General features: G+C 37.1%; 3 protein-coding genes and 1 long non-coding RNA gene across 12 annotated transcripts in view; 2 read left to right on the top strand and 2 right to left on the bottom strand.

Annotated features, from left to right (window-relative positions):
- Nucleotides 1-497: 497 nt before the first annotated feature.
- LOC124953511 (TBC1 domain family member 1) lies at nt 498-11,885 on the bottom strand. 6 transcript variants are annotated; one of them, XM_047505027.1, is made up of 16 exons: nt 8,366-8,383; nt 7,824-8,240; nt 5,583-5,732; nt 5,316-5,468; nt 4,807-5,097; nt 4,523-4,727; nt 4,333-4,449; nt 4,038-4,263; nt 3,646-3,969; nt 3,283-3,569; nt 3,040-3,201; nt 2,659-2,975; nt 2,262-2,514; nt 2,030-2,148; nt 1,702-1,926; nt 498-1,549 (listed from the first exon to the last, which is right to left on the bottom strand). In XM_047505027.1, the coding sequence occupies exons 2-16, from the start codon at nt 7,869-7,871 to the stop codon at nt 629-631; spliced, it is 3,798 nt and encodes a 1,265-aa protein (XP_047360983.1). In that variant the 5' UTR covers nt 7,872-8,240; nt 8,366-8,383; the 3' UTR covers nt 498-628. The 6 variants fall into 6 exon arrangements, with proteins under 6 accessions (XP_047360983.1, XP_047360984.1, XP_047360985.1 ...); XM_047505028.1 differs by lacking the exons at nt 7,824-8,240; nt 8,366-8,383 and adding an exon at nt 11,579-11,885; XM_047505029.1 differs by lacking the exons at nt 7,824-8,240; nt 8,366-8,383 and adding an exon at nt 10,216-10,464.
- On the top strand, nt 8,284-13,055 carry LOC124953516. Its single transcript, XR_007102249.1, has 3 exons — nt 8,284-9,186; nt 9,256-12,676; nt 12,740-13,055. It is a non-coding gene; the product is annotated as an uncharacterized LOC124953516 (long non-coding RNA).
- Nucleotides 13,056-14,442: 1,387 nt separating this feature from the next.
- LOC124953514 (elongator complex protein 3) lies at nt 14,443-16,814 on the bottom strand. Of its 2 annotated transcripts, XM_047505035.1 has the most exons (8): nt 16,654-16,814; nt 16,319-16,560; nt 16,033-16,236; nt 15,711-15,964; nt 15,436-15,625; nt 15,154-15,371; nt 14,823-15,083; nt 14,443-14,756 (listed from the first exon to the last, which is right to left on the bottom strand). In XM_047505035.1, the coding sequence occupies exons 1-8, from the start codon at nt 16,670-16,672 to the stop codon at nt 14,498-14,500; spliced, it is 1,647 nt and encodes a 548-aa protein (XP_047360991.1). In that variant the 5' UTR covers nt 16,673-16,814; the 3' UTR covers nt 14,443-14,497. The 2 variants fall into 2 exon arrangements, with proteins under 2 accessions (XP_047360991.1, XP_047360992.1); XM_047505036.1 differs by lacking the exon at nt 16,654-16,814 and having other exon boundaries at nt 16,033-16,232; nt 16,319-16,461.
- A 643-nt stretch (nt 16,815-17,457) lies between these two features.
- The window catches only part of LOC124953513 (ABC transporter G family member 14), a 36,792-nt gene continuing 35,282 nt past the window's right edge, over nt 17,458-18,967 (top strand). For 2 of the 3 annotated variants that reach the window (XM_047505034.1, XM_047505032.1), the window contains exon 1: nt 17,458-18,722. The gene's annotated coding sequence lies outside the window, so the exon portion shown is untranslated. The remainder of the gene's footprint in view (nt 18,723-18,967) is intronic. The other variant, XM_047505033.1, reaches the window with a different exon arrangement.

Genomic DNA, 18,967 nt, shown 5'->3' with positions numbered 1-18,967 from the left:
GTTAATTTGGTAACAGTAATTATGCACACAGTGCATACCATTTATGGAAATTTGTGCCCAAAATCAATGATTTTATAAGGCAAGAAATAGCTCCATGTATGATATTTGTATTTCATTGGCATACTTTTGAGATCTGTATATAGGACGATACATCGTGTTACGCAAAGTTGTTGAAACACATACTTCACGTATCTACACACAGCAAATATACGTATATATTATAGTACAGAGATACGTGTCACAAATTATCTGTACAACATTCATTATGATTCGTTGGTATCAAGTGATTAGAAATTCTATTGAAACTGAATACACCTTTCTGTTCCTAGAGATTTACTTATAAGAACTATACACTATACGTATACGTAAGTAATAGAAATCCTTCATCTCGCAGTACACATTTATTATCTTAGCTTTAGGGGAGGATAAGGAAAAGGAAGGAAGGGAGTGGGGGAAAAGGTAGATTGAGTAAGGAATTAAAGATCGTTGCAAACGTATAGACCGTAAGAAAGTTATTTTTTCAATGATTCCTATATCTTCGAATATTCAATGCTGTTCCATCATGCGTATCCTTTCTTCTCGAAAGTATTTCCATTTTTCTTTGCAAACACAATAACATAAGTAAGTGTTATCTATTTAAAGCTTCAGTATTTTGGTTTTGAGTATTCTTATTTACGTTATCTCCTTGACCGATCGGACTAGATAATCTAACTGGTTTGATAGACTTTAATTTTGTGGTTCCACCATATCGAAAATTGACATCGCTACAAGTATCCAAAGGATGCATGGTACCTGTCAAGTTGGTCAAAGAATCTTCATTGGTAACTTCGATCTTGCTAGTTGGAACTTTTTTAACGGAGCCTAATTCATACGCCGACTTGGACGGTTTCAACTTTAATTTTGCGTTCGATAGCGGTAACGAGATAGATTTTTCTAAATTAATTGGCTGAATCTTCAAATGATTATCATTTTGTTCGACGTTATCGTTCTGCGAATTCATTGTATCTGTGATTTGTATGTCTATATTGACCGTCTTTGGATCATTTTCATCATTGTTGCTTCGTATATTTGGATCGGTGTACTCGTTTCTAAGGGCTGCCAATTGTGCACGTTGCTTTTGTATGTGATTGTGCGAATTCGAAAAGAATGAAGATACCCTTTCCAATTTAGTTGCCAGGTTTGGTTGACTCAATGTAGATTTCAAAGGATAGGGAGGATCGATCACGTTACTATTTCTTAAGAAATTATGCGAATCTCTACCAGCCGAATTGCTTTTAATGAGCCCTTGCTTACTATTATCTTCTAATATCTTTAAAGGATATGCTTTGCTCATGTTTCTTCGCTTTTCGGCAATGCTGATCTGAGAAATAATTCTACGTATTTCACCTGGTAAATCTAGATCGTCTCGCGTTTCGCTCAAGTGTTGAATAAATGTACCTAAAGTCGCGACTGTCACTTCGAGACTACGATTCTGAGATTCTAATTTATTCACCACCGCTTGTTGCATAGATCGTGCTGTTTCCAAACGTTGCAAGTTATTCATCGTCACCTAAAACAAAAAATTGCATGCGATATATTCGTTCCGAGAAGAAAGGGGGGAAAAAAAAAAAAAAAAAAAGAAAAAGAAAAAAAAAAAAAAAGCAGCGAAAATATATAGCTATATAAAGAATATAATTGTTATATTATATCGAATATTCTTACCTCGAGTTGTTCGTTCAATTGACCGACTTGTTTCATCAATTGTTTGTTAACCGTCTTGAATTTCTCTAAACTTTCCATCTGAGGTTTTACCGATAGCATTTCTTCTTGTAGCACTTGATACTCCACTCTATATTCATTCAATTGCTTCGAAACTTCCATATCCGGATAGAATACGCGTTTCATTACACGATCCAAAGTGGCTTTATCTACAGCTGGTACACGGGTCTAAGAAAAAGGACGGAAAAAATGAAGATACGTGGTTATTCGATGGCACACTTTCGACATAAAAACACAGTTGATTAAATCACAGAGACATATATATTCTTACTTTAAGATATTCCATAATTTCTTCGAAACTATCACAGTAAAGCAATTGATCTTGATGCTCTTCCAATAATGCCACGGCTACTCGAAATAATATTTCTGAGCTTTCGAGAAAAAGTAAATCTGTGACAGAAAGGAAGAAGAGCCAATAAAATTTTCTACAACTTTCTTCCGGCTTAATAATACATGAGGTAAGGAATGAGAGAAGAAAATAAATTAAGAGGGGATAAACTTACCAAAGACTCTGGTTACAAAACCTAATGGAAACTGACTGGCAAACAAGGTTAACAACCACGGTGCTGCATACAAAGTTGGTGACACTTCGTGCTTGTCAAAATGATCATAAAGTGCCGGTAGTCTATCGTGCAGTAATCTCGACAGTTGATATAAGTGCAATTGTAATGCTGCCATATCTGGAAGGTAGAGTTTTCTCAGGCCTCTCCGAAACATCAGATGTCGTAAGAGAAAAAAAGCCTGATCTTCCACCATCTGATTATGAAACAGGTAGAAAGATTTTTATGGTATAGAAAGCGTTTCAAGCTATTATTTAACGCGACATGAACTGGCTTTAACATTGATGGGGTCTATGCAACATTTAAAGTTACGTTCATTTAAAGGAAAATTTATATTTACGTGTAAAAGAAGAACGCCAGCCACAAAGCTTAGACCCTGACAATAGCCAACTTCGTGATCCAGGAGAGAATAAGCTTTCAATAAATTGAAAAGTGCCAATTGGCCAGGTCCTAAAGGAGAACTGAAATACGGATGATTCGGAAAAGTACGTCCTAAGTCGATGAGAATAGCATGTTGCTGAGACGTGAGTTGTTTCAGTAACAGATCGTAAGAAGTATTGTAGTTCGGAAAATCATGAGTATCTATGGGTGGTTGCTTCAAACAAAATTGTTCCGCTAAGAATTGCCAGACTTCGCCCCTTTTCCCTTTGGGAACACCTGAAACATAACGATTAGACGTTAGAACCTCCTCTCTTTCTTCATTGACAACTCAATTTTTTACCTTGCTTAATGGCATGTAAAAGCATTTGATTGTCGCACTTTGTAGAAACGCGGGATTCCTTGCTAACGAGCAAATCCCATACTTCGACGAGTTCGCGAGCACAGCTGCTAATTTCATCGTACTCCAATTTGATTCTTTTCACCGTTGCTTCCTCTTGACGTTCTTAAAGCGAGTTGAAACACACATATAAAAAATCATATACGCGTATATATAATTAATGGATAAGCGAGTACGCTATAATACCTTTAAGTCTTGCATTCTCTTTTTCCATTCGTATCAGTATCACTTGTTGATTAATCGCTTTCTTCCACAGATCCCTGAGTTCCTCCCTCGTTCTGTGCGTAGCAACAGCACGAGGTGTCACACTGACATTAGAATTCTCAGATTTTCCATTATTCTTATCGTGTTCTTTATTCGGTGTTACCACTCTATGTAATATCGCCTGTCTCCACGAACTATTCGAATGCATTTCGGTATTTCCATCGCATTCTGTAGGCGACATTTTTGGCGAATTTCCTACTTTCAGGAAGCTGCATAAAATAAGGGAATAAAGAAAAATGGTATCGAGTTTTTAAGAATTTGTTTTTAAGAAATAATTGTACTTACATATCCATCATGGAACTTCGTGGTCCCGTATTCACAGATAACTGTTGTTCCGGAGATACTCGCAACGATCTCGGTCTGCTAAACGTTTCAGTCGATGACTCGCCTATCGACGATTGACGCGAATTATCGGGACTCTGGCTGCCGCTCTTTTGTAATGCGGTGTTGAGATGATTAGAATCCTTCACATGCGATACGAGTCCAAAGTCTTCTCGCGAACCCTTCCGTTTCATAAGATTATCGAAGCTATTAGTCAGAGAACGTTTCGCTTTCATGAATATCGTACTGCCAACGCCTACACTGAGATACTGATTCAAAAATTCGCTTCTGAAAATTTATTAAATATTACATACATATGTTCACTCGTATTTTATATTCGCGTAATAATCTTATACCTATTCTCAGCTGTATCGTGAACGTGTCTAGCTTGTTTAGCCTCGCAATGAGCACGTAATAATCTAATGAGAAATTGGTTTTGTTCGCGCAAACTCGAACCCGCACCAGAACCTCCACCGATTGCCTCAGCACCTTTGTATTTGTTCACAACGATCTCCTGCTCGTCTTCCGGCAATTGCTCCATTCGAGAGAATATTATATTTTGTGTTCGTCGATCGTTTTGACCTGAAATAAAGAAGGATGGAAACCATTCATCTGCTATGATTTGATATAAGAGATTTACGAGAAAATTACCTTCTATCTCTTGACACAGTTTATTATACCAAAACATGGGACAGTGTTCGCAAGAGAATACAGGGTATCTTTCCTTCCTTGTACCATCGCAGGTTGCAACGAATGCTTGAGTAATGGCTGTTGGACAGAAAATAATAAAGAGACACTTGGTCGAGCAATTAAGTTCTCGAATGAGAAAGTTTCATCTTACCTGCAACGAGATCGTCGGCAACGGATTCGGATTGACACTTGAATATATAACCAACGAAACTATCTATCATTATTTCCCTACAGATGAATCCAAAGTGTTCGGAATTCTTTGCACCCTGTACGCAACTCGCTACATCTTTGATTTGTTTGTGAAGCAAAACCTGCTTCCTGTCAGGGCTGATCAATCTCAAATCGGTTCTACCCACCTACGATGGGAGGATACATCGAATATTAAAATGTAATATCAGAAAAGATCGATTGACTCGAACGGTCTTCTTTTCTTACCTGAAATAGCATAGTTCGATTATGCTCGTCGCCAGTCTTTGGACTGGAATCTCTTCTGCCTGTTAAGACGTTACTCATCGAACCAGCACGATTTCTCATAACTGCTGGCACCTGTATATTACCTCCGCTATTATTGTCAATAGTCGTTGCAGATGTTCCGCTTTGACTACCGTTACCATTGTCTTCGAATCTCGAGGAAGAAGAAGCAACCATTGCCGCAATCGTTAATGTTGCCATCGAGCCATGTCTAGACACATTTTCTACACTGCCAGTTTCGCTGGTACTCGATTCCTAACAGATCGATTAGGCTATGATTATGCTATACATAAGCACAACGGCAAGACAATGAGAACAAATTTTTCATGCTGCAATTCAATGTATATAGTCAAATAAATTTGATTGAGCTTATCTCAATCGTTAACAAAGATCTAATATCAAATTTGGAAATACCTAAACGATAGCTATAACGATAGCTATCACGGCTGAAGCAATTTTTTTCTCCCACTCACCGTACTGTTCCTTCTATTACTAGAAAGGAGTAAAGCACCCGCAGAAGACTTTGATTTTTCGAGTCCATGAGAGCGAAATCTGAGGAGGGCATCGTCGATGAAAGATTCGGATACCTTTGGATGGGAGACTCTGATCTTACCGACGTAGAGCACCTGAAAGAAAGCGATCAGCTGGATAATAATGATAAAAAAGAAAAAAAAAGAAAATAGAAGAAAAAATCAAGGAATATAAAACAACTAAAAGAGAATTCTCGATCGAATTACTACCTCGAAAAAATGGGAAGAACTAGGAGATATGTCCGCGCCGATCGACATCAAACTGGCAGCACTGCTATACGATTTTTGAGGAGGATCCTTGTCCCTTTCGACTTTCGAAGAAGCCGAGTGTTCCTTCATTTCTCCTAAAAATGTTTGGGTCTGCAATTTGAAGAATCATTTGTTAGTAACAAATACTAACAAGTTGAGAAATATTTAGCGAGTCCATCTAGCGAATCAGGCAACGATCCAACATGTTCTCGGAATTGATTTATAAAACACGCATCCTTTGTATTCCCATTAGACGTTACATACGTTATGTGTTACATAACGAAAAGGTCTACGTTTATGATATTAATGACGGGTAAATTGAAGAATCCCTCTTTTCTTGATTACATTTCGTTCATCGAAATAAAAGGATAAAAATAATATTGGATCGGTAATGTTGCTTGTAGCCACGTAGATAAAAGATAATAAAAAGTATTTCGCAAGGAAACGCAGAGGGAACGTGAAGAAAACGTGGAGGGAACGTGGAGGGCGACCGTGGGGACCAAAATAACTTGCTCGAGGAGCACTCGTCGACCGCATGGCTCCGTTGTTCCCTCCTCCTCCCTCCCCCACCCCCCCCCTCTCTCTCTCTCTCTCTCCCCCAAACCCTCTTCCACCTTCTAACTCTTTTTCATGAAATTCCACCTAGCCAAATTATTTTCCTCTCTTTCGACTTTTCGCTCGTCTCTCCGTCGTTCCGAATCTTTTTACTTTATCGCTGACACAGAAAGCAGATCGTTAGTCCGTAAACAGGGCTTCTCTTATCCAATTAGAAAGCAAGCTTTTTCTTTTACTTCTAACCGTAGTCTAGTCACATATGACAGAGGAAACTCTCTTGGATCTACGATCTCTATAATATTTTACAATCAATTTTTATATAGCTCAACCGAACCTGATGATATAGGATAAGAAGAAATTGAATAAGATGCAACTCATCGTTCTCTTTCTTCTAACAGTAAATGATCAAAGTAGCGTATTTATAGTCTACGTTAAAAGTAGAATATCACGGATCGGTATCGTGAACAATTGATTGATTTCACGTGAAAAATCAGAACAAGATCGAATGACGGATCGATGATTTCTCCTCTCTTCTTTCGTCGTAACGTTAACTCTACGTTACGTAGTCTTTCATTCTGATCGATGTAATCGCACAAATACGACGTCAAAGCCAAACTAATTGTTCGGTCGCATTGCCTCTTCAGTGGTCAAGGATGAAACGTTTTGCGTTACAAGAAGTAGGCGTATTTCGATGAACAAAAAAAAGGAGGAAGGAGGAGAGAGAGAGAGAGAGAGAGCGAGAGAGAGAAGATGATTTTTTTTATTCTCTGTTAACTATGAAATGTTAATCAAGCTTTAGATCGATCTCGAGTAGAAAACACGAGATAAAACACGACGTTACGTGACGATTTCTTTTTGCGTGCGCTCCAAAGAGAGAAAGAAAGAAACAATTACGACCTACGATCCTACGTTCTATCTTTTTTATCCGTCTCTCATTCCTTCCCATCATCTTAACATCCTTCAACGATATCAAGGATCGTCTTGGTATATTTTCCGTTCGAATGTCCGATCAAGTCTGAGGAATAAATTATTTGCTTTCGAGTTAAAGTTCGAATACTTTCGCAAGGCGGTCTAAGGAGAAGGGTGACACTCTCTATCTGATGAGCGCAACAGCACGTCGAGTGCGCGATCGGCCTAGAATCTAATAATAATATACAGGTTGGTTGATCGTTCGTAACTCTTTCACAATTTCGCGTAGCTTCGTTCCTTAAAGATTTTTTTCGTATGCGACGAAGCATCCCTTGCATAAGAGCTCCATTCTCGTACTCGAAATAAAGATCAATTCACACGTAAAAAGAATGAATTATAAGATAACAGAATTTACGAAATATCACGATCGAGTTTGACGAGTAAATTTCTAATCTTTTCTCTATTTTTATTTCTTCTTTTTTCTTATTCTTTTTTCCATCGACGACTTGAAATATTCAAAAACGTGCGCGCTTTGCGCTCCGTTGCGCACCGCTACGCAAGACTAAGCTTCCATCTACACCTACGAGTCCACGTTTTCCCTGTTTGTTAGTATAATGCGCTTAGTAGAGGCGATACGTAATCGTCTCTACTGATTCTTACGTAATTCGACTTTCAGTTTATCCGTGCGAACGGACTAGAAAACGAGCTTTTCTTTCGCCTTCACATAAAGACACTCACCGAAGGTCTTTTATAGCCGATGGCGCAGGCGTCACTTCGAGACGCCATCTTTATGTCTTATTTACCGGTGAAGAAAATCGCTACGCTTGTCATTTTTTTACTTCTCCGATTCTTCAATCAGACGTCCAAATCTTATTCGCTTTCTTTATTTTTGCAAGAGTATCTTCTGAATCGTACGATGAATTAACGATCGGCAATTGTTCCTTGAAATCGTAGAGCTCTTTTTTTCACAATAAACGAAGTTTTTCTCACTCTTCTGATCTCAATCTTCTGATGACGATAATAGGATCATGGGTCTTTGATTTCATCAAATTCCATTGAGGTTCAATTATATCTTGATTTTTTTTCCTTCGATCATTAGCACAGATCTTGAAACTCGACGAAAGTAAACATTGTTTTAAACAAATAACATTTCTTCTGCAAAAAAAAAAATAAAAAAAGAAAAAAAAAAAGAAAAAAAAAAGAAAAGAAAAGAAGAAGAAATCAAGAGGCGTCGAAGAATTTCTTTCTCCTTTTGGTTGATTATTTTCTTCTCGGCATACCACTCGAAGCTAAAACCGTTCGCGACGAGAGAAACGGTACATCTCGAACATGCAACGCTTCAGCGTCGACTGACTCAAACGAGCGAGTCTATGAATTTCGACGAGACGAATCGAACGCCTCCGACCGCGATCTTTCTATGATTTGACTAAATGACAAATCTCTCGCAATGATTGCCAAGCGAGTAGAAAATAAACTAAATCCATCAAATCATTTCGAATATGAATTATCTTTCGTTTATATCGAAATAAATGAATTTTTTTACGTTTCCAAGTCATCTCGATTCTTTGTTACGCGCCTACGCGACCTTGCCTATTGAAATTTTGGCATAAACAAGCATGACATTGCTTGAGATTCTCTTCTATAGTATTTTTAGTCTTTGCACTTATTTGTGTTTCCTTTGAACGCGAGCGACTGATCCCAACGCAACTCTGCTATCTCGAACGCAAATAATTAAGTACTTTCTTCTGATGTCAGAATCTTACATATTCGGCACATTCAAGACAAAGAAATAAAGTAAAATCGGTTACGTGCGAAATGGACAATCTATAAACGGAGAATGAAGGATAAACTCGTGCTCGTATATACATATGTACACATACGTAAATAATAGGTATATAACAACAAGGAATGAGAATGACGATTATCGCGAGAGACACGTTCGTAATACAATGCCGTTCGCTTCGTATCGCGTAAAAGGCTATTCCCAAGATAAAAACGAAAAATGCAAGCGTTTAAGGAATTAAGTATTATATACACATCACGTATGTTACTGGCGACATTAATAGCGAGCTTATAAAATATTGCTATTGCTGTATAACTCGTACGTATATTGTTATTGTTATATATATATATATATGTATATGTATATATGTATATATATGAAATATAGGAGAGGAGAGTTAACCAGAGTGGCCGCGTAATCGGTAATTTTAAATCGTCTTCTTCTACGACTCCTTCCTCTTGTTAATTTTGCCGAGTTAGGCGAAGAAACGTAACAAGAACGGCACGTAGGAAGGAGCTAGGGCCAAAAAGTCAAGTATACTATCGTTAAAGCAGACCGCCGACGCGAAATAAGAAGAAGAAGAAGAATAAGAAGAAGATGACGATTATTTTAAATAAGAGGAACATTTTCTTTTGAATCTTTCGAATCAGTGTACTCAACGATGCTTCACAGTTTATGGCAAGAAAAATAAACAGGTAGACGAGAAGAGAGGAGGCATTTAAAAATAGATGACTCTTCGTCGTTGTTGTCGTCGATTTTTGTCTGTCGTCGATTTTTGCCTGTCGTCGACGGTCGTCGACGGTCGTTGACGGTCGTCGTCGTTGTCAAGCAAAGAAGAGATAGATGAGTACCTTGATTCTTCGGTGCATCACCGCGTTCTTACGCAATTGATGCGCACGAACTCAACGAATGTTGATAGAAAGACAAGCATACTTTAGTTAAAAATAAAATAGGTTATAAAGGAAGATAATCTCAAAACAAAAGTTAAATAAAATTATCTTCTTTTTTCTCTCTGTAGAAAAGAAACGTGCGAATGAGATTGGAGTAAAGCCATGTGGTTCGAGTTTAGAATCGAACGTAACTAAGTACATAATTTACCGCCTGTTATCAATTTCGATCGATCGAGATCGAAAGTATTTACGATGTTTCTGTATAATTGCAGAAGGATAGATAAAGTTTTTACATATCTACGATATATATATATATATATATATATATATATATATATATATATCATTTGATCCCTAATACGTAATAGCGATAGGATAGATCCAATGACATATTTTGCACGGAAAAAGGAACTTAAATAACTGGCCATTGGATTGTCCCATTTTGTTATAAGCCTACCTGATATTTTTGTGCACGAAGAAGAAACTTGGACGAAGGGAGGATGAAAACGAAGACGAAGGAAAACGTTCCTCTCGGCGAATACAGCCTCCAAGGAATGATATGCGAGAAATCTCGAATGCAACTTTCACCGGATTACTGGCACGCAAAGTCGCACGGCGTCGTCGAACGTGTAACACCTTTGAAATACTAATTCTAAACCAAGAACAACAAGAATTGTCCAACTTTGATCCAGAAAATATCGAGCTAACGCTTAAAATCATCCGACTCCGTTCGCTTAATGATAGCTAATGATTTATCTCTTTCGATCCTGTCGAACTTTAAGGACAGATTTAATAATAGTCAAATAGAAAAAGTAAATTGTGCGATAGTGTTATAACATTCATAGTTATAGATGCATAGGTGCACACACCGCAAACGTTTATTGGTCGACGAGAGAACGTTCTTTCTCGATTGGTTGCTTTGCAAAGTGTATCACGATCGTGTCAACCTAAAACTTTAAACCATATATATATCAGACATATTTATATACATACGTATATACGAATGCATTGGGATGCCTCATTGGAATGCATATGAATGCATGCGGTACGACTATCGCCGAAATGAATTGCGTGTTTCCTCCAAAAGAACGTTTCTCCTTCGAAATAGGATTTTTATATACGATCAAAGAGTAAAAATCAATCTTAACATTCTACTTCTTCTTTTCTACATTGGAAACTAGAATTTAGCATAACAAGTTTCACCGTAGAGAATGTTTTTTAATAGCTAACACAACATATTACGATGCATTCCGTGACATGTAAATTATGCATAAATTTCCTGACCGAATATATATATATATATACACATACATATACATATACATTCTTGCCAAAACATTTAAAAAATTATCTACAAAGATATGATATCTCTTTATTGTACTTCTTAAAGATTATCAACATTCTTCTAGAGTAAGAAAAGAATTAAAAAAAGAACAAAGAAAGAAAAGAAAGACTTTTTTTTATTGGGCGCGGTCGGATATCAACAAATTTTTCTATATGATCGAGCATCTTGATATAGATACAAACTTGTAAACAATGTAACGAAACGTAAATAAACTTCACCTTCGCGACGCTTGTTTATTAGCAACGGATTTGAAAGATGTGAAATACATGTCGCTTCTCCCTCCCTCTCTCTCTCTTTCTCTCTCTCTCTCTCTCTCTCTCTCTCTCTCTCTCTCACTCCCTCGGGATTGTTTACAATACTAGTTTAGCGCAAACAGCTGGAAAGTGAAGGACATAACCTACCGCTTTAGATTTTTTTCAATGTACTATAAAGGATCGCATATTGATGTAAATAAGTGATCGTCTTTTTTGTTTACCTTTGTACAGTCTGCCAGGTAACGTGAGACTTCGCTCGTTGAATAAATCGTATGCGTTATACGAAACTCTTGTTCTCTTTGTATTTCTCGTGTATCTACACCTAAGTTCTAGTGTACTACTAATGATCACGCTCCACTACATTTCGTTGATTTTCGAACGATGAAACTCTTTCTACAAATCGACGTAATTTTTCTTCTTGAATGATTCTCGAATACACATAGCATCTCGATTCACAAAGAAGCAGTAAGAATGGCATACATATGTCAAGTATGCTCTGAACTGTACGGCGAAACGTATGTTACTATCCGCCGTTCCAATTCACTTCTATTTATTCACTATTTTCCGTCACATTTTGTCAGTAGGTGGCGCGAGGTGAAAAATCTGAAAATGTCAGTCGATCTGTTTCGTTTCTTTAAAAGGTCTGTCGTTTTTCTCCTACGTCTCTATTCTTTTTATCCTTTTTATTTGAAAATTTTTATTATCATTATAATTATATTCTATTTGATCAAACGATTTTGATCCAATACACTTTGACTTAACCTCTTGTTCCTACTTAAGATTATGTTATATTGTCGGTCATCCAACAAAAAGACATAAAAAAAACTTAGGCGCTATATTAAAACTTAATATCAAATCTTTTTACAATTAGATTCATTTAAAAACTTTGTAAATATCAAATTATGTTCTGTGAAATAATGTTCTTATGTTATAGTTCTTCTGCCTGATTTCGTCGTTGAAAGGCCATAAAAAGATTCTTAACAAAAATTTGTTTGCATTATATATATATATATAAAGAACATACAATTTATTTGTCATTTTGTGTTATAGATTTGCATAAAACATTGTAATGGATTCTAAAAAAGAGAAATTTAAACAAACATGCGATCTTTTTAAGATTACTATCAGTTAAAAACTTCACAAACTTAAGTTCTTAATGGTAATTTTTATCTCATAACTTTTTTATGTGATTTCATTGATGAGACATCGTTAAGATATTCTTATCATCGAATGTAGAGATAGCCAGCTAATTCTTACGTTTTATCATATTTAGAAAAATTAACATTATGCTAAAATAAAACTATTATTGAAATGAAATTGTAAGTATCTATAATAAACACTTCTTTATTATACTAAAACAGTAACGATATTTAACGTTTCAGGAAAACTTTGTGTCAGGCTTAAGTACACAGTCCTATTGTACTTTTATTTTCTTTCATTATTATATTAAGAAAAAGGAATCGTGTGTGTTATAATTAATTTGAAGATTAGAATTAACCATTATTGTCAGATTCTTCAAATTATTATCTTTCTTACATATATCTAATTATTAGTCCAATTGCTTTGTAAATTTTTGTACTTTTATGTAGAAAAATTTTATAATTGATAGCAATGAAGAATGCCAAACTTAATTCTTCAAACTTAATAAAGAACAAATTCCAAACATTTAGATATTCAAAATATCCTGTAGACAGTTGATATATTATAAAAGTTCACAAAAAGTGCTTAATAATAATTAATTTTATAATTAAAAGTATTTATGAATAAGTAGACTAGATAAATAGATTAATAATTAAAACTATTATTTATGCAACTTCCATATCTAAATTATAAACATTTAGATATGAAAAATATTCTATAGTCTTTCTAGAACAAGATCATGTCATAAAAGTTCATGAAAAGGGATTAGTAATTAAAGACGATCATTAGTAATGCCTTAGCACATACAATTGTCAGTATATCTATATATATATATATATATATATATATAGATATGAGAGTCACTAATTTTTGATCCTCATATTGTCGGAAAAATTTCGATTTCATAACAGGAACACATGACAATGATGGAGTTCGTCGGATAAGTACAGTTCACACACATTAATTATCATAATGGGGACGGTTCACTGATATTATTTTTTAATTAACGAATAAAAGACGGACACACAAGATGGCGCAAGAGGTCACTTTTAAACATATTAAAAAAGTTCACTTTCAAAGTTCTTCATCATCCTTGTTCATTACCGAGATTGATTTCTTTCAGATTCCGACGAGTGATCATCGAAAATCTCTCTTTTAAATGAATACTTTTGATAATTTTTGAATCATTTCTAGTCTCTAATGTAGACGAAATCCAATGAACTAACATTTAAACAATATTACATCCTTTTAAACATTAAAAAGGTGGATACGCTCGAAAAACATAAAATAATTTTAATATAAAATTCCAATACTTAAAAATTTTATTTTTTATCTCGAGATAATTGATCTTGTGCAATTTAAACACTTTCCCACTTTTTCTTAACTTTGACTATTACCGAGTTAGTATTCTTTAGTTCTGCAATTTCCGTCAGGTGCCGACACATGTATCGTCTTCGCTCTTTTTAAATCGGCATGATCAGCTGATCAGCTGATAATACCATGCAGTAGAACTCCACTACTCTCATGTATCCCTGTTAAGAAATCGGAATTTTTGCGACAATATGGCGGCCATCAAGTGACCTTCGTATATATAGATATATTGACAATGTCGCACAAAACGCATTAAAAATTATTTTCCTTCGTTATCAGGCACTTTTTATGAACTTATCATATATCACCTCGTTTTACAATGGAATATTTTAAATATCTAAATGTTTATATCTAAAATTATCGGAAATCGCATTAATAATATTTTTAATCAGTATTAGTTATGTGTCACTTCTAAAAATTATAATATCATTAATCATAATTTTCAATGTACACGTAGTACAATGAACTAATATTTAAATAATAATACATTTGGTTAAACATTTCAAAGGGACTACTGATGGTAGGGAAACTCGAACGTATGAATCATGAAAAATGAACAACCACAGATACGATATTATATTAAAGATAAAGGAGAATTTATTATTTACATTATTATCACATTATTCGAATCATATCAATACCTTAGACATATAAGGGCCGTCCAATTCGTAACCCATTTTTCTGTAATAATTTCTTGTACCAACGCCCGAGATAACAGCAATTTTATGAGATCTGTGTTCTTCTTTCGCAATGCGTTCTGCTTCTTCCATTAGAAGCATTCCAAAACCTTGATGTTGAAATTTGGTAGGATCACGCGCATGAACGGGTACTACACTACCATAAACATGTAATTCTCTTACTATCGAGCATTTATTCTTCAACTCGGATCTGTAAAGGTAAGCGTCTTTTTGAATAGAAGAAAATGTCCCTGTAGAAAGAGTGAAATTGAATTACCTAAAGGTATCCGGGGAACATTTTCTTAGACGAAGCAAACCAATTAAAATGTCTTGCATAGGATCTTCGTAAGAAAGAAACGTTTCCCATCCATTGTTGGCAACGTAATCACGACGTATTAATTCGACTTCGTACGGCTGAACTTTATTATGTATCTCCTGTATTCCTACTTCACGTGTACGGACATCACGACAATCGGTACCTAAGTCTTTCATTTTAGCTAATGCCAATTCACGTAGATTACCATGTTCCACGCCAGAACTATAAAGGTTTTGTAAATGATATAAATCGTCCAAGATATGATACGTGATAATCACGTAAAGAACGTTACCTGACCAAAGGCATTGGTATATCTCTTTGTACGCGATAGACACGCGTCCACGGTGGTATTAAAGACAAAATGCGTGCTATTAAGTCAATCAAAACGGTCGGTGTATAACTCTTGTATCTACCAGTTTTCCATAATTCGTATAATCCAGTACCACGTATCACTAACGTTGGATAGATCTTTAAGCCGTCCGTTCGAAAAGTAGGATTTTCAAAGAATTCCTGTATAAATTATATAAATATTTCGTTAGTATGGGACATATAATATAGGAATGTAGTAACGTACAATAAATTGTTCAACGTCTCTTTCGATATCGACATTCGGTAAATCTGGCATCATGTGCGCTATAACTTTGAAACCTGCATCTTTTGACAATTGGAAACTTTCGCATACTGCACGAACGGTATGTCCTCTGTTCGTGTCCCGTGCAACATCCTCGTATACGGATTGTACGCCGATCTCAAGACGCGTGCACCTAGAGCATCAATGATGGAACGACCTAACGATTAAATCGTATTAACGCGTGATCTATGATAATTGAATATTTAAGTTATATATACCCATAGCGGAGCATATCCGACAAGTGCTTTTTTAAACAATAATCCGGTCGTGTCTCGATGGTTATACCAATGCATTTTGTACGACTCCGTTCCGAATACTTGACTGCTTCATCTACGTTATTGCTTACATGCCCGGATAAAGCATCGTGTAAATTCCGTACGAAATAATCCCTATAATCCTCTGGCAAGGACATAAACGTTCCACCCATCACGATAAATTCGACTTTATCGACACTGTGTCCTAATTGTTTCAACTATTTAACGTGAATAATATTGTATTAAAGAATTTAATGGATACGATAACAGAAGATATTTATCATACTTGTTCCATACGATGTCTCGTTTGTAAAAACGGATTATATCTTGCACGTATAGCTCTCATAGATGTAGGCTCATAACCGGTATATGATTGCGTAGAATATTCAAAATCAGAATCTGGACCACCAGGGCAATATACGCAAATGTTTCCTGTCATATTGATATGGGGACATCTGTGCGGTTTGCACATAACGGCTACCACTGCTATCTTTAAAGAAACGATTATTTATTATTGCGTCTATTATAGCAAGTGCTAAAGTTTTATATAGTTTTACGATGTAGAAACGAACCCCGCTAGCTGTCCTAATAGGTTTGGCCTTTAATTTAGGCACTAAAATGTTTCTTGCATCTGCGGGTACGGCAGCTATTATGTCAACTAACCTAGGAGATCTATCCAGGCCATATTTCGACGATATACGTGTTTTTAATTTATTCAAATCAACATCTCTATTATCTCGATGAGCCTTCAATAATTCTTGTATAATTTCTCCAATCGTGATGACCATACGTTCCTCCTTGCTTTGTGTGAAATCTGTTGAGAGAATTATTATGGTAAATTGTGGTATGATAAGTTTATAAAAAGTACTTTACAGATATTAATCACTGATAAAATTAATTTACGTACCCTTCGCTTTCCGAACCATGATTACGTGCACAACTTTCCAAAACTCTTCCTTTTATAAATATCTTTAATGAGGTTTAAACGTTTGATTTCTCATTTGATCATTCCCCCAAACCGTTGAACATTAAATCCCGAAGATGAGTAACTACTGTTTGACCATGAGCATTGCTTTATGATGACGTGCACGATGGTAAGATGGCGTTAGTATGCAAAAATAGAAAATCGCGCTTTAAATTAAATATCCTCGTTTATTTTATTATTTGAAAAATATTACCAATTGTTTTTTTGATCGACAAAATCAATGTACGCCCTATCAAAAAATTAATATTCAATTAAAGTTCAATCAAACGTTTACAATCAATATGAATGATAATCGAATCATTCAAATTTGCCGCTAATGAAATTGACGAGAAGGCAGCACCGTTGAAGAACTTCCATGAGTAAGACAAAGATGCACTGTCGGGTCTCTTACATATAGAGGCCCCTTTTGTCGATTAAAGTTTTATCGTTTAAAAATGATACGCGCAAGCCGTATTTTATACGCTGATATCAAACGTTCGAAGCTATTTTGCAACAACAATTCTTCTCTTAACAGTAAGGGAAAAAAAAGGAAAGCCAAAGAAATGGTCGATAAAAAGAGTCGATACGAATAGATAGGAGGTACAAAAGGGGAAAAGAGATGGAGAGAATTGGTAGGAGAGTGGGGATACGATGGACGATGTTGATTGGTGGAAGGAGAGCAAGTGAGTATTGGTTGGGTGGATTAGACCGATAGCGGAGACCGTTTCGCGGCGTGGCGCAGCGTATAGAAAAGCGGCAGGATCAGTTTGCATTTGAACGTCGCGGTGTTTCTTTCGCGCTATTTCGCAAGCAAGTTTGTTTCGAGCTATCAAAAAGATTTCTCCGAGAAAATAACGTAGTAATAATCGTAGTAATAATCGTATTAGGCTGACCCATAATTGGAACGATAATATCAAATTTAAATAGGGAAAGAAATTGCGAAAGAAAAAGAAAATTATTTGCCTAAACGTCTCTTTTGACTTTCTATACGTTTCTAATGCAAGGAGGCGCAACTACGAAGAAGATTTTCTCTTTCGATGTGAAAGAACAGTGAGAAGGAACAGTGGTAAAAAGGGGAGACGTAAGAAAAAAGAAAATCAAGAAGTCGCGGGTCGTTGAACGAGCGCGCGCGCAGGGGCGAACCCTCTGGTCTCGTGTCTCGTCGGTGTGTGTATACGCGAATACCCTCTCTCGGGCGCGCGCGCGCGCGCGCGCACGAGTGGGAGCGGGAGAGAGAGAGAGAGAGAGAGAGAAAAGAGACGCGCGTGCGCGTCCCGCGTATCGCACGGCCAAGGAGAGCGAAAAACGCAATTGAAGGAAGAACAAGTAGAAGAAGAAGAAGAAGAAGAAGAAGAAGAAGAAGAAGAAGAAGAAGAAGAAGAAGAAGAAGAAGAAGTAGAAGTAGAAGTAGCAGAAGCAGCAGAAGGAAGGAGAAAGGGGGAAGAGGAGGAAAGGAAAAAGGCGGAGGTCGGAGGACGGTCGGAAGAGCGCGAATTTACCGAGTTGATGAGATTTTAATTCTCATCTTAAAAGACTTACGAGATTCGAGAGAAGAAGATAGGCGCCTGCGTCTTTGCGTATCGATATAGTAAGGAGTCTCCTCTTAAGGTACGAGAGGGAAAACGAGTGCGTGCGTGCGTGCGTGCGTGCGTGCGTGCGTACTCGCTCGCTCGCTCGCGTGCATGCGTGTGTACGCAAGAGGCAGGGCCAGCAGAGAGGTACGTGTCGTCGAGTGAGGAGAGAGCCTCGAAAGAAGAGAAAAACAAAACACTCTCGGGTGAAAAGCAATGCGGGTTCATTGACTGCGCGCGTCAAGCAATGGCCGCATGTTCGTGCCCGGTGCATAGTGCGCGCGTGACAGGAGCTGCAACGAGAAGGAGGAGGAGCTCGATCGAGGATACGACGAGGACGAGACGAGCATTCCCGACGTCTACCACGTCGACGTCCTCGAAGGCTGCCCACGAGACCGAACGGTGCACCGCCGGCGAACTCGTGCGAACTCGGCAAACTCGGTGAGTCGACCTTCTTTCTCTCTTTCTACACCCCTCTCCGCCTTTCTCCTCCGCCTCCTCCGCCACCGCTGCCGCCACCGCCACCGCCGCCTCCGCCTCCGCCTCCTCCTTCTTCTGATCCAGGAGGTACCAAACGAGACCGTATCGACTGTGCGTCGCGCGCCGGCTTCTTATTCTTCTTCACGTTCGACGAGTTCGTCTTATCAACCCAGTAATTTTCTCCTTCTTTCTCTTTCGCTAAGAGA

Source organism: Vespa velutina, chromosome 12 (assembly GCF_912470025.1).
Source record: "Vespa velutina chromosome 12, iVesVel2.1, whole genome shotgun sequence".
In the NCBI taxonomy this organism is placed as follows: Eukaryota; Metazoa; Arthropoda; class Insecta; order Hymenoptera; family Vespidae; genus Vespa; species Vespa velutina.
The sequence above is the reverse complement of the archived record's forward strand: the minus strand, read 5'-3'. Positions and strand labels throughout refer to the sequence as shown.

Excerpts from the sequence above, each read along its gene's own strand:
- LOC124953511 (XM_047505025.1), bottom strand. The coding sequence starts at position 7,423 with ATGCAAGGGATGCTTCGTCGCATACGAAAAAAATCTTTAAGGAACGAA. Across the intron at positions 5,733-7,354 it reads CTACGCGAAATTGTGAAAGA|ACCCAAACATTTTTAGGAGA; the intron begins GTTACGAACGAT and ends TTCAAATTGCAG. Across the intron at positions 1,550-1,701 it reads AATTGAACGAACAACTCGAG|GTGACGATGAATAACTTGCA; the intron begins GTAAGAATATTC and ends TTTTTGTTTTAG.
- LOC124953514 (XM_047505035.1), bottom strand. Across the intron at positions 15,372-15,435 it reads GAGACGTTGAACAATTTATT|GAATTCTTTGAAAATCCTAC; the intron begins GTACGTTACTAC and ends TAATTTATACAG. Across the intron at positions 15,084-15,153 it reads ATACCAATGCCTTTGGTCAG|TTCTGGCGTGGAACATGGTA; the intron begins GTAACGTTCTTT and ends AAACCTTTATAG.